This window comes from Scheffersomyces stipitis, chromosome 7 (genome assembly GCF_000209165.1).
Source record: "Scheffersomyces stipitis CBS 6054 chromosome 7, complete sequence".
Lineage (NCBI taxonomy): Eukaryota > Fungi > Ascomycota > Pichiomycetes > Serinales > Debaryomycetaceae > Scheffersomyces > Scheffersomyces stipitis.
In genome coordinates this window covers 886584-900444 of record NC_009047.1, presented here as the reverse complement: position 1 = coordinate 900444, position 13861 = coordinate 886584, and the positions used below count along the sequence as shown (strand labels likewise).

General features: G+C 41.1%; 5 protein-coding genes across 5 annotated transcripts; 4 read left to right on the top strand and 1 right to left on the bottom strand. All coding sequences in view use genetic code 12, as the record gives it.

Annotated features, from left to right (window-relative positions):
* Positions 1-288: 288 nt before the first annotated feature.
* On the top strand, positions 289-1531 carry PICST_90954 (predicted protein; the record flags this gene model as incomplete). Its single annotated transcript, XM_001386325.1, has 2 exons — positions 289-994; positions 1064-1531. The coding sequence occupies 2 exons, from the start codon at positions 452-454 to the stop codon at positions 1529-1531; spliced, it is 1011 nt and encodes a 336-aa protein (XP_001386362.2).
* Positions 1532-1587: 56 nt separating this feature from the next.
* Positions 1588-4425, bottom strand: ROT2 (glucosidase II; the record flags this gene model as incomplete). The annotated part of the gene is made up of 3 exons (XM_001386146.1): positions 1588-1676; positions 1737-1841; positions 1884-4425. The coding sequence occupies 3 exons, from the start codon at positions 4423-4425 to the stop codon at positions 1588-1590; spliced, it is 2736 nt and encodes a 911-aa protein (XP_001386183.2).
* A 1132-nt stretch (positions 4426-5557) lies between these two features.
* PICST_79344 (predicted protein) lies at positions 5558-5968 on the top strand (the record flags this gene model as incomplete). The annotated part of the gene is made up of 1 exon (XM_001386324.1): positions 5558-5968. A coding segment is annotated over one exon (270 nt), but the record flags the coding sequence as incomplete, so codon positions are not given.
* Positions 5969-8840: 2872 nt separating this feature from the next.
* On the top strand, positions 8841-11741 carry PICST_73625 (transcription factor). The gene is made up of 2 exons (XM_001386323.1): positions 8841-9094; positions 9425-11741. Exon 2 carries the CDS (start codon positions 9601-9603, stop codon positions 11509-11511), a length of 1911 nt encoding a protein of 636 aa, XP_001386360.2. The 5' UTR covers positions 8841-9094; positions 9425-9600; the 3' UTR covers positions 11512-11741.
* Positions 11742-12015: 274 nt separating this feature from the next.
* DUS4 (dihydrouridine synthase) lies at positions 12016-13125 on the top strand (the record flags this gene model as incomplete). Its single annotated transcript, XM_001386322.1, has 1 exon — positions 12016-13125. The coding sequence occupies one exon, from the start codon at positions 12016-12018 to the stop codon at positions 13123-13125; it is 1110 nt and encodes a 369-aa protein (XP_001386359.2).
* Between the last annotated feature and the right edge of the window lie 736 nt (positions 13126-13861).

Here is a 13861-nt window from a genome sequence, read left to right as displayed (position 1 = left end):
ACTTGTCAGAATGCCCCTCTGGCACTCGAGTTTAATATGCCTACACGAGGCCAGCAACGAGTCTTAATTATGGCAGAAAGATGTGCTCTTCAGCTCAACCAGGGGGATAATTATTATGTAACAATCTTGGCTGGGAGCGCGGAAATATGGCTAGTGAAGAAAAGTTTCGCTACGGATATATGCAGTCTCTAGTTATTACATTCTGTTCTTCTGATTTAATATTCACGTCTCCATTTCACGGTTAGACACTAGTCCTGACGTCCACATCTTGAATGTCTCATCGGCACAGACCTTAGATTACTCTGTTACAAGAATTTGTTGAATGTTTCAGCATTTTTCAATCTCAATGCCAAGAGCAGTATTTTTCACTTCATAACCAAATTCAATCGACATATTCAAAGTCATTTTCATATACATAACGACCAAAAAAGTCTTATTCAATTCGTAGTATATGCCAAGAAGACCCTCTACAGGTACACAGTCGGATACTCCTGCTCTCCATGTAGTTCCCAGCTTTTATGGAGTCTATCTTCTTCAGCTGGAACCCAAGCCAAGCTCGTTCTATATCGGATCAACCCCAGATCCTCCGCGTAGGTTGAGACAACATAATGGAGATCTCAAAGCTGGTGGGGCGTACCGCACCAAGCGGGCAGGATTCAGACCCTGGAGGATGTTGCTCGTTGTGTACGATTTCCCGTCCAAAGTGTCTGCTCTCCAATTCGAACATTCTTTTCAACATTGCCATGAGACAAGACATATCAAACAAGAAGAAAGAATATCAAAGAACAAGTTGTCAGGTAGAACGCTACATCACAAGGTTGCCAACGTAGCATTGTTGCTACGCTCTAGCTACTTTCGCCATTTGCCCCTAAAGGTCTTAGTGTTTGAAGAGGCTGTTTACAATCTGTTTATGAACAATAAGTTTGTAACCTGTAGCCATGTAGACTTATTGAATACCAATTTCAACGAATACTTTTCAGTGATGGAAAAAGATGTCCAAGGAAATGAAACAATCAAAAACGCTACAAGCCAACTTGAAGCTCAAGGTTCTCAGAAAAGCCAGCTTGACTCTACTGTAGATTCTTGGAAAACGAGGCATACAAACGAGAATGAGATATGGAGCATGGCAAAGGAGGCGGTGATCCTTGGGTCTCCTCGATGTGCATTGTGTTTGGAGCCAATTGAACAAGTACCCGAAACTCTGCTGCCAATAAGCAAAAGGTCAGATCTTCAGAGATACTTACAAAGTGAAAGTCTTCCTCTTGTGACCATGTGCTATAATCCTCAATGTAGAGACGTTTTTCATTTGTCATGCCTTGGCCACAGATTCACTAATAGTGATGGCTTCCAAAGCCTCATCCCTGCAACTGTAAATAGGTGCTGTCTGTGTAATGCAAAGTTAGAATGGAGAACGTTGGCCAAGATTGCTACGAAGTTACGATATTACGTCCTAAAAGATTCCCTTCAACTACCAAGTCAAGTCTTGGAAAACGACGACAACTACGAATCTCAAAATGTGAATGATTCTTAAAATGTCTATTTAATGCAACGAATAATTTTTACTTGCTGGCTGCTCTTGTAACATAATCACAACTCGTCATGCTCAACATCAGTAGCGAAAGTAGCACTCCAATCTGCAGCAACCTTCAACTTTGGGTTATGAATAATCAACTTGTCTCTAGAGGTCGAGAATCTGGCCTTCCAGGAGTTCAGAGATTGTCTGAGTTCGACCTCACTAATCTGCGACTGTGGTTGGGAAATAATAACAATCTTTTCAATTTCAATACTCGACAACGAACCAACATAGTTCACGTCTATACTTGAAACCTTGGCTGACAATCCTAGTTTCTTTGAAAACTGGAACTCAATGATTATGCTCTCACCCTTGGTATAGCCAAATGATTCACCATCGTCGATATACAACTTTCCATTAGCGTTTCCGTTCGAGTCTGGTGCAACAATCAATGTGTATGGATCATTGACCATCAACTTGGAAGATCTACGGTATCTGTTTTTTTGTGCAATGATGGAACCACCTTTTAAGAAAACTGGAATGTCATTCAAAGTTACTGCCCTCTTGACATATCCAGGTTTGTTCAATTGAAACTTAGTTATATCGCCGGTGATGTTTCCATTGGTGAAATCGTAATAGACCTCAGAATCCGGAAGATAGATTTCGATGTCATCTGCTTCCTTCTCTACAACGGGTTTAACCAACAAACCGGAATTTCCTACGAAAAACTGATCTTCAATCGAGTAGCTTTCCAAATTGTCAAGAGCTTCATAGAAAACAGGCTTCATAATTGGAATGCCTGAAACTGACGATTCGTAAAACGCAGTATACAACATGGGCAATAACGAGTATCTCAACTTGACAGCATCTGTCATGATAGAAGTGTAAGGTTCCCCTGCCACCCAGGGTTCTCTTCTCCTTGAATCTATGTGCGCGTGTGCTCTGAAGAAAGGGTACCAGATTCCAGCCTGGTACCATCTGGTAAGCAATTCCTTCGAGGGGTTTCCAAAAAATCCTCCGACATCGGCTCCCGCGAAAGGCATACCGACTATATTTGAGGTCAATACCATTGGAAGCGAAATCTGTAGATACTCCCATTTGGACATATTGTCTCCAGTCCACATAGCAGCCGTTCTCTGAGATCCAGAATAGTACGATCTAGTAAGAATAAATGGTCTTTCTCTCGTGGTATGTGATTGACGTTTTTTTAACGAATTGTAGGTCGCTTCATGGTAACTTAAACCGTAGATGTTATGAACAGAACGATGCTCCCATCCTCCGTAGTGTAAGTTATCTCTGGGAGAAGTTGTTTCTGGACCGTTAAATACCGAGGGCTCGTTCATATCGTTCCAGATATGAAGATTGGTGGACAAACCTCCTGTGAATTTGTTCTTTTTGTCCCATACGAACTGAGAGTCCCAAAGAGCTTGAGCATTAGGATTCAAAGTATCGATCCAAACAGATTCTCCGGGCCAGCAATGGCCTAAGTAGCTAGTATTGGTAGCATCATTGATGCAAATTTTCTGCTTTCTGAACTGGTCGCTGACAGGGTAGCCTGTTTTGATGTGTGGGTCGATGATTACCACCAAGTTCCTCCCAGTAGCGTCCAATTCCTTCATCATACCTTCTGGGTCAGGAAAAACATCGTTCTGCCACGTAAAGTATTTCTTGGAGTCGGTGTACTCGATATCCAACCAAATGGTGTCGTAAGGAATTCTGTGTTTGTCCATCAAGGAGTTTATTTCCAATACATCCTTTTCGTCGTTGTAATTCCAGCGACATTGGTGGTATCCTAGAGAGAATAGCGGAGGTAATTGGACGTAACCAGTAATCAACCCGTAGTTCTTGTTAATGGCAGCAGGTGTTTTATCTACGATGATCATGAAATCAATAACACCGTTTTCTGAGATCCAGTGAGTCCTAGAGTCGCCAGAATCTGAATTTTTATCTAAATCAACGAAAGTATCAGCACTGTTGATCCAAAATAAACCAACAGAGAGTTCGGGTCTCACAGCCAATAGCAACGGAATTGCTCCATACATCGGCAATCTGGAGTCAGTCTCATACTCAAAGATATCAACGTTGAAAAGACGGTACGGCTGGTTCGAGCCTGTGGTATCTTTCAAGTTCAACGAGTCAGCATGCTCAGGAATCCCATACAAGTTTTTGTAGTTCTTGAAGGTGAAATCAAGTCCTATGGATTCTGGCCCCAAAGGCAACTTATCTTCCTTTGAATCCCCGAAGCTGTCCGTGAACATGTCGAAATCTACTTGCTCATCACTGAGATGCTCTGCGTTAGCATCTCTGACTCTCCAGTGCTCCAAGTTGAGAAAGTTCTGATCGTTAACTACAACTTGAGGCTCGTCCTTATAGGAAATCGTCAATTTAACTGGCAAAAATTGCAACTCCGCCGTATACTCTTGAGCAGGTCCATACGTGAAAGACAATTTATCACTGGAAATGTCAAGTTTGACGTCCTTCTTACTAATATAAGGCAATTCTTCACTTGCAAAAGCCCATTGCCCCGTCTCGTTGTATCTGCGATGATTTACATATTTATTCTTCACAGTGATTTGGTTTCTGCCCGATTCGTCAATCTGCACTCGGACATTGTTCCCTTCAAGCAACGAAACCGTAATCGGCAACTCCACTTGTAGATCAGGAATATTGGGAACTTTCTTTATTATCGTACCAGCGATATGGAAGTCTTGACCCAGTTCTTGCAAATGAACAGAAGAAGGGTCAATGGCATAGTGAGGAACAAATGCTGAACCGAGACTTTTAATCTGATTAGCATAATGCTTGTTACGATGGCAGAATCCTGAATTGTCACAGTTCTTGAAAAGGTACTCTTTCACTGCTAGAACCAGGCTGAAGCAGAAAATCCAGAGTAGCACCGATTGAAGCCTCATACTGATTTTTTGGGGAATATAAGATAGTCGAAAGATTTAACTATGTTGATTCAAAAGCTCACAGACTTTCTTCCGAAAGTCCAGTATATTGAGAAGAACTGAAAGTAAATATCTACACTTTTCACTTGCAATGGGAGTCTATATTGGTGCTTCAAACTACTGCGGCACTGAGCTGTAAGCGGCATACAGTCTCTGTAAGTGGTAGCGCTGACTGGTTTTAAGTGAGACTTGCGATCATTATGAGAATTTTATAGATTTCAGTGAAGTAGAAGTTTGGCTGTTCATTTTTGGCACAAATGTGGAAGTGCTGATTATCAAGAGAGGAGATACATGAGAGTCCAGTCATTATACAGTTTACTAGAAGTATAACAGTTTTGAAAGCATTAATTTACTAGATCATGGCTTTTCTAGAAAGGGTGGGAATCTAGAGAAGACCGAGATGAGCTATAGCTCTGAATGTGTTTATATTGTCGGTGAATTGTTGCATAATTTATCCGGTTTGCCAATCACGATCTTACAATTCAAATTTCATAGTTCATTTATACTATTCACGTTATTTAAGAGACCTTCTCTGGTGATTCCGGGCCGTATAATCTTCGCTGGTTCCCCATACTTTCTTCTTCTTCAGTCGTGTGCGCGTTCAAAAACAGAAGGAGATTTTCTCTCCAAAACTTGAAGCTGAAAATGATGAGAGTCCGTGAGAAAACCAGCTGAAAAACCTATATTGTTTTTCCACTAGCCATATATCCAATACACTGCCTTTTGGGACTTTACTGTTTGAAAAGGTCCTGTTTAGGTGTATACGACGCGTCTGGCTCTACGGATTACACCAGAGTTTATATTGTGTCGAGTTTGCTCTTTTTTTGCGAGCATTTCACCTCCGCTAGCTCATAAAGACTTTTGCTTGTTCTCTATTTGGTGATACAAGACGGATATTTATTGGTGCTGGTACTATAGATCAGTAACTCTTAATAATTGTTCAATACGGTTGTTTCAGCTTTGTTGTTTGATTATAACCACATTATTGATACTCAATATCGTTACTTATCTTTAAGTCATTGACAGCACTGTTTGTTCATTATATTTCTACATCTGTTCTTCTTTTTTAATTGCTGTGTTCTAGATGAGTTTTCTGGATAACGAGAAGAAAAGACAGGGCTCGGACGCTGGAAGTGATACCAAGCGACACAAGCCACTTCACCAGTTGAGTGAAGATGGGCCCTTGACTCAGTCTGATGTCGTCTATTTCCAGAAAGAAGCTATATGGAGACAGATGGCCACATACAAACAGAGGTGTCAATCTTTAAGTCGGGACTTGGCCAAACTTGATAAACAGTATGAGTCGAGCCTGAGAAAATTGCATATCTTGAGCAGTTGGTACGAACAGATTCTCAATCTTTTTGCTTCAAAAGTTACCCAGAATGGCGAAGCTATTGACGAAAAGTTGTTGGTGAAGCTTCTGGACAATGATGACGATGAATTAAAGACGAGAAGAAGCTTGTTGTTGCTGGTGTTGACCCCGTTAATAGAGAATTCCAAGGCTGTCTCACCTGTAGATTCGCAACAGTTATTAGACAAAGTGAAAGAATTGAACTCGGAATTAGTTCTGGTCAAATCTCAAAACGAAACATTAACAGATTTGAAGACAAAGTTGGAAGAAAAGGTTGAGGAAATGAAAGAAGAGCTCTTCACGTTAATCAGACAGCGAGAAAGAAAAGATTCGAAGACTCTCAAGCGTGTAGACGACAGTTTAGTGAAAGACCTCAACGGTTCTGTCAAGCAAGAAGAGACCGAACAAGAGAAGCCTTCTGTAGTCAAGGAAGAAGGCGAGTTGGCAAAGAAAGAAGGCGAAGTGGAATCTTCTGTAGATACCGAAGAGTTGGAGAGAATCACCGCTGAGTTAGAAGAGTTCAAGGCAACCAACAAGGTACTTAGTAAGCAAGTACAAGAAATCACAGAGAAATATAACAAATCACAACAGGAAATAGTCCAATTGGACAACAAGCTACACCATTTAGATGAGGCTGATATAGCCGATAATGCCCACTATAAACGAATCGTCAAGAACAACCAACGCTTGCAGGAACAAATTTCGTCTTTGTCGAAAATCAACAGTGTAAATATTGCCAGATTGAATGAATTGGAAAAGAAGCAGAACCAAGTAACAGATTTGCTTCAGAGAGAAATTTTCGAAGAAAACGAACAATTAAAGCAACAGTTGCATAAGAGTGAAGCCGATTTGGTGAGAATCAGAACAGCCAGAGATGCTTTGATATCCAAAGAAGCTATATTGAAGAGTCAAATAGAAGATCAGAAAACCAATGAAGAATTGGTCAAATTGAATAAGGTCTTGAATGATCGAATCGATACTTTGCAAAAGGAGCAAATTGCAAAGCTCACTGAAGGTTCAACTCTGTTGGACAAATTGTCTAAAGAAGAATTAATAGAACGTATAACGGTGTTAGGCAACGAGGTCAGCGAAGTTGAGCTGGCTTTCAAGCAAGCCAGAGAGATCTCGTTGAAGAAATTAACCTCTTCCGATGAAGAAGGTATGATCAGAAAGTTGACAATTGAAAAGACGAAAGCTGATCAAAAATACTTTGCCTCTATGAGACTGAAGGAGTCTCTTTCGGCTGAGAATAAGGTGATGAAGGCGCAAATCAGTAAATCGCAGGAATTAGTGAAGAACCTCAATGACTTAGAAAAGGGCTACTTGAACAAGATCGAAATCTTGACCAAGTCGTTGGACGACTACAAGACGATCAAGGAGAACTCTCTTCAGGAAAACACCAAGCTTCAAGACTCGTTCAAGTCGTTGCAGACTTCTAAAGAGACGTTAGAGAAAGAAATCAAGAGATGCTCACTGGTCATCGAGAAGAAGTCTGAGGAAATCAACAACTTGAAGGCGGAATTGAACCAGAGTCAAGTTACCAACGCCAAGTTGGATAAAAACCTTAAGAGCACCGAGTCCTTGTTGAAGAAATACAAGCAGAATAACACCTCTTCTATTTTGCAAGAAGATGAGCAGCAGTTGGAAGCGTTAAGGTCAATTGCGAAGTGCTCTGTTTGCTCCAAGAATTGGAAGGACACAGCCATCACTGTCTGTGGGCATGTTTTCTGCCATAATTGTACGCAAGAGAGATTGGCTGCAAGATTGAGAAGATGTCCCTCCTGCAACAAGGGCTTTTCGGCCAACGACTTGTTATCGGTTCATCTCTGATGTTTCTGATGTATGTATATTATCGCTTTACTTCTAATATGTTATTACTACTACTGTATATAGTTATAGTCTTGATAAACTATGTATTACAAGTGTAGTTTGGGAAGTGTTTGGTTCTGAAGCGTGAAAGTGAAAGGACCTTCTTCTTTGTAAGTATTGAGCAACTTTGTGTGTGTTCTAGAGTCATATTTACGTGCCATAGTGTATTGATGTTACGGTAGGCTATCACAGACATTTGTGTAATTACGCTATTATTGGTGTTCTGGTATTGGTATGTGTGTCTATTCAATAATAATATGCTTGTGCGTTATATTCAACAGTTGTAATCTTCTCGTGTGTCAAAGTGTATGCTTTAGAGTAGATTTGTTAGAGTGTAGGTGTTCTTCAATCTGGTCGTTTTGAGAGAAAGATTGGGTGCAAAATTAGAATGAGTAGAGGCAAGAATTCATACCAAGAATGCGGAGTCAATGCTGGAAACTGCCCTTCATGCTCGAGCCAGCCAGATATGTCAGGGGAACAATGGACGACATTCGCCAACAAGTCATACCATTAAATCTCATTAAATCTTACTGAACTGCTACACCTACTACAAAATTCGATTAGCCAGCCTGGTACAATTTCCAGATAAGAAGTGCTCACTGAGAGAGGCTGGCTATCTCTTTGGGCTGAGTTTTCTGCAGGATCGAGACCAAAAAATGCCACTTCAGCGAAAAGAAATCGCGCAGCAAGCTGGCGTTACCCGGACACAGTGGCGAACGTACACGACACCACCCAATCGGGAATAGGGGATGGAAGAGATGGGAGTATCAGAGGGAGAGCAAAATAAAGAAAAAGAATCCAAATGCACCGAAGCTACCTGTCACATGACCACGGCCCTCCACCGCAGCCCCATAGAGATGAGCCTTGTCGCCTAAACATTAGACAAAACTGCTTCCCTGTCATTTTCATTCTGGAATGAATATGGTGAAATTTTTTTTCACCTTGAAGTGAAAAATCAGTGAGGCCAGATTGCGGTGTGGTCGTGTGCCGAAGCCAAATCCTGTCTATAGATACGGTCGTGCACGCTACCGGTAGGATGAGTCTGACGAAAAAAACAATTCGGATGGATGACCTGTCAGTATAAATTGGAGGAAGATCCCAAAAACTTTCGTTAGAGGAAGGAGCGAGGAATTTTTGGAATCCACGCGTGTGATTGGCCAGCACATAATATTTTTTCGCCGCCCGCCCATCCAGCCCGCGTTTTGCAGTTTCGTCCACCGCACCACAAAGTCTGCAGATTGCGCTTACGTCAGCTTGCTGGTTCACCTCGACACGTCTGGCTGTGGGTAATTTTTTAATTTTTTGCAAAACCCGGTCGCAATCCGAAGATATATAAAAAACGCTTTTGCGTCTTTTTTTTTGTCTTTTTCCAACCTGAAAAAACAGATTTAGTTTTCGTGGGTGCAGAGTGTATGTGTTATATACAGGTGTTTATTTCACCACCAGTGAACGAGAGAGCCGAAAGATACCAGAGGATAGGATAGATATGACAGTTTGGTGGCCGTTCGAGAGCTGCTGAAGTGATGGCAAATGACTGAGATGTGAAAGAGGGTATAAATTCGAAGTCACTTCCGTACTTTTTTTTCAGCCTCGTTTCTGCGGTTTTGCCATCAAGTTTATGTGTCTCCTGTTATCTGTCAGTTTCGCTGGATTACCAGTGTCTCAGATTTGTTCACAGTGATAAATTTCACTTGCCAATTCCAAAAACCAATAGAATATCCATACTAACAAAACTTCTAGAACTTGGTTTGTTATTTTGCTTAGACTCCGATACTATTCTTATCTCTTTACAGATATATCTTAATTGTATCATAGGTGTTCTCTTTGTTGTTTGTCATCTTATCACTTCCGTATATTGCATCTTTCATCGCTTCAAGCCTTGTTAATAATCTTATTCCCTATATCTTTTCAAGAATATGTCAGAAGTTGTACCAGAAACGAATACTCCAGTTCAGACCCCTTCATCCGAAACACACTTCCACAAATCAGACACAGCCATAGTCAACGAATATAAGAAAATGACCCCTGAAGAGCCGGAAAAACCGCTTTCTCCTCCAAATCCCTCTCCGAGCCCTGAGAAGCGAAAGTTAGAAGTGGACGAAAATGAAGAGTCCAAAAGGCAAAAATACGATTCAGAAGCTCCTGAAGCTGTAGCCAATGAGGCTGCTCCCAATTCGATTAACGTAGAAGAATCTAAAGAAGCTTCTCCAGTTGTTCCTGCAACAGCAGGGACAGCTGTATTTTCGGAACCGGCTCCAAAGCCAGCTGCAGAACCAGATATGGACAATTTGCCTGCCAACCCATTACCCCCACATCAAGCCAAGTTTGCCCTCAACACCATAAAAGCCATAAAGCGGTTGCGTGATGCTGTGCCATTTTTACACCCAGTAGACATCGTCAAGTTGAACATTCCCTTCTACTACAACTACATTCCTAGACCTATGGACTTGTCAACTATCGAAACCAAAGTACATGTAAATGCCTACGAAGACTCCAATCAGATAGTTGAGGACTTCAACTTGATGGTAGCTAATTGTAAGAAGTTCAACGGCGAAAATGCTGGTATTTCCAAAATGGCTGATAACATTCAAGCTCACTTTGAAAAGCACATGTTGAATTTTCCTCCCAAAGTTTTACCATCGGCAGTTGCTGCGGCTAAACCTTCTGCAACTGGATTGGCTTCGAAGAGAAGAACCGAAGCTGATGCCGTAAAGCAACAACAGCGCGAGTCAGTAGCTGCTCATAGACCAAAGAGAACCATACACCCTCCAAAGTCAAAAGAAATCCCATATGATACTAAGCCCCGTAAGAAGAAGTTTGCAGCAGAGTTGCGATTCTGTTCCCAGACTGTCAAGGAGTTAATGTCGAAAAAGCATAACGGCTACAACTTCCCGTTTGTCGCTCCTGTAGACCCTGTAGCCTTGAATATTCCAAACTACTTCAAAGTAGTGAAAGAACCGATGGACTTGGGCACAATTCAATCCAAGTTGACTAATAACCAGTACGAAAATGGAGATGAGTTTGAACGTGACATACGTTTGGTATTCAAAAATTGTTACATTTTCAATCCTGAAGGAAGTGAAGTGAACATGATGGGACATCGTCTTGAAGCAGTTTTCGACAAGAGATGGGCTGCTCGTCCTGTTCCAGAACCAACGCCTGTCAATTCTGAAATCGAAGATTCTGAAGAAGAATCGAGCGACGGCGAAGATGAAGAACTGGAAATCAACGAGTCCATGTTATCAGATGTTCCTGCCATTCAGTTCTTGGAAAATCAATTGCTCAGAATGAAGAAGGAACTAGATGAATTGAAGAAGGAACATTTGAAGAAGTTGAGAGAGCAGCAGGCAGCTAGGAAGAAAAAGAGAAAGTCCAAGAAGGCTGCAGCTAAGAAGTCTTCGGCTCCGCCTAGGGCACCATCGATTTCCTCGACTCCTGTTGTTACTTACGAAATGAAAAAACAAGTCAGTGAGATGGTTCCTAATCTTTCGGACAAGAAATTGCAGTCTCTTATCAAGATCATCAAGGATGATGTTGAAATTAGCAACGAAGATGAAGTAGAATTGGACATGGACCAATTGGAAGACCGCACTGTCTTGAAGTTGTACAACTTCTTGTTTGGCAAGAAGGCTTCAGCCAAGCTTGCTAAGAAGCCAAAGAAACCTGTTATAACTAACAGTGTTGATGAATTGGCCCATTTGAGAAGCCAGTTGGCGTTGTTTGACGACGACAATAACAATGGCTCTACCAATGGATTCATGAATATTGGCAACGACCATGAATCTTCAGAAGACGATCTCTCCTCTGAAAGTTCTGAAGAGGAATAAGCTCCTCCACGATATGAATAAATTAATAGTGGTTTGTTGTCACAAACTATGGAAATGGAAGCTATGAATACTATGTAAAACTAGCGCCTTGTACAAAGAAAGCTTTTACTGTTGAGCTACGCCCACCGCACCCGTTTCACACGTATACTATATTAGTTTGGATATGTTATTCTTACTTCTATCACAGTTTCAGTTTTATAGTGTATTATAAAAGGATTAATTAATTGAAGATAGAGAGTTGTAGATTGTCACGTGACAGGTTCTCTTCGCTATATATTTCCAGAGGTGCGCTATCGATTTCCTAAAGAGGTATTGATATCCTGGGGATAACAAAAAAATTTCAAACAGAAGAAGCTGGTGTACCAAAAGTGGTTTATCTTCTCGATAACTGGATCTGGAACTTGTTAGCCGGCTTGTATATATATAGACAGTAAACCTTTGTTTGTCTACTTTCCTTATGTCAACCTTGTTTTATCTTAAAGAATATAGGAAACTCATTTTATCATGACTTCTCTTAGCGATGACTTACAAAATTTGACTATTACTGAAGACCTTCAGCTCCATGAACCCAGCTCCAAAACAAAACACACCATTTCGCCGAGGAATCCAGAGCATAATCCACTATACATATTGAAGAATGTGCGAAAGACTCAAAACCGGCCGGCTTTTGTTGCAGGACCCATGGTCAGATACTCTAAGCTTCCCTTCAGAGAGTTGGTTCGAAATTACAACACTGATATTGTCTATACTCCAATGATACTTGCTCGAGAATTTGTTCGAAACGATATTGCCAGATCTTCCGATTTCACAACAAACGATAAAGACAGATGTGTAATTGTTCAAGTAGGTAGCAACAATGTGGAAGATTTGTTGAAGTTTGTGGAGATGATACATCCTTATGTAGATGGCATAGGACTTAACTGTGGATGTCCCATTAAAGAGCAGGTTAGAGAAGGGATAGGTGCAGCCTTGATGCTGGAGCCTGATCTTGTAGCTTCCATGGTTAAAGCTGTCAAAGAAAAGTATGGTAATACTGTCTGCATCGAGACTAAGATCAGAATCCATCCCAATCTTGATGAAACCATAGCGTTCGTCAAAAAAGTTGAAGCCAGTGGTGTAGACTTCATCACCGTCCATGGAAGAACAAAGAACACCAGGTCATCACAGCCCGCTAATTGGGATGCCATAAAGTTGATCAAAGAAACGGTATCTGTTCCCGTTGTAGCAAACGGGGATTGCTTCTCACTAGAAGATGCCTACAGCATAGCAGAACACACAGGAGTCGACGGAGTGATGTCAGCTAGAGGTATATTGAGTAACCCAGCTCTTTTCGCAGGTTACAAGAAGACCCCCTGGGCTGCCGTCGAATTCTTCTGGGACTTGGCCACGAGTTACGGTCTTCCTTTCAGAATCATACAACATCATCTTTCGGAAATGCTCGACAAGGTTATTCCCAGAAAGTCGTTGAAAGAGATGAACGAGACAACATGTCTTATAGATATGATCGACTGGTTCGATACCCATTTCATCTTGAAGAGACGAGGTGATAAGGGCTTTGCTACGGCTACAGAGCCAAGTTGGAAGATTAATAGAGAAGAAGCAGCACATATCTAGGCAAATGGCTAATGAAATTATTTATGAGTGTTTTCACTACTAATGGCAATAGTAATTATGCTAACAATTATAGTATCGTTACATTAATCTAATATACATACGTAACTAATATACATCATCATAGATATTTAACTTTCGGTAACAAAAGCCTTGTTTTGAAGAGAGATACTCTTAGTCATGTTGTTGACCTTGTAGATTCCAACCAATTGTTGCGCCAACTCGAACATATTGTTACGCAATGATATGACTATAAACTGAGCATTTTTGGTTCTTTCTTTAATGTAGTTGGCAACAATAGAAACATTTCTGAAATCCAACGCTGCATCAATCTCGTCCATAACGTAAAGAGGCGTTGGCTTGTACTGATGTAAAGCAAAGACAAGGGCTAAGGAGCTCAACGTCTTTTCACCACCAGACAAGTTGGAGATATTCTTCCACGATTTCTTTGGTGGCATGACACTGAACAAGATCCCTTCTGAGAAAGGATCCAAACTGTCAACTAACTCCAATTCAGCATTTCCACCGATAGTAATCATTCTGTACATCTCTTTCAATGTCATAGAAATCGTATTGAACCCTTCCATGAACTCGTCCAATCTCTTTCGTTTCAAATCTTCACAGTAATTCTTGAGCTCGTCTCTTTCTTCAACAGCATCATTCAATTCCTTACGTCTGGATTCAAACTCTTTTCTCTTAACTCCGTACTCAATCAATACTTCAATATCGACCTTAACAC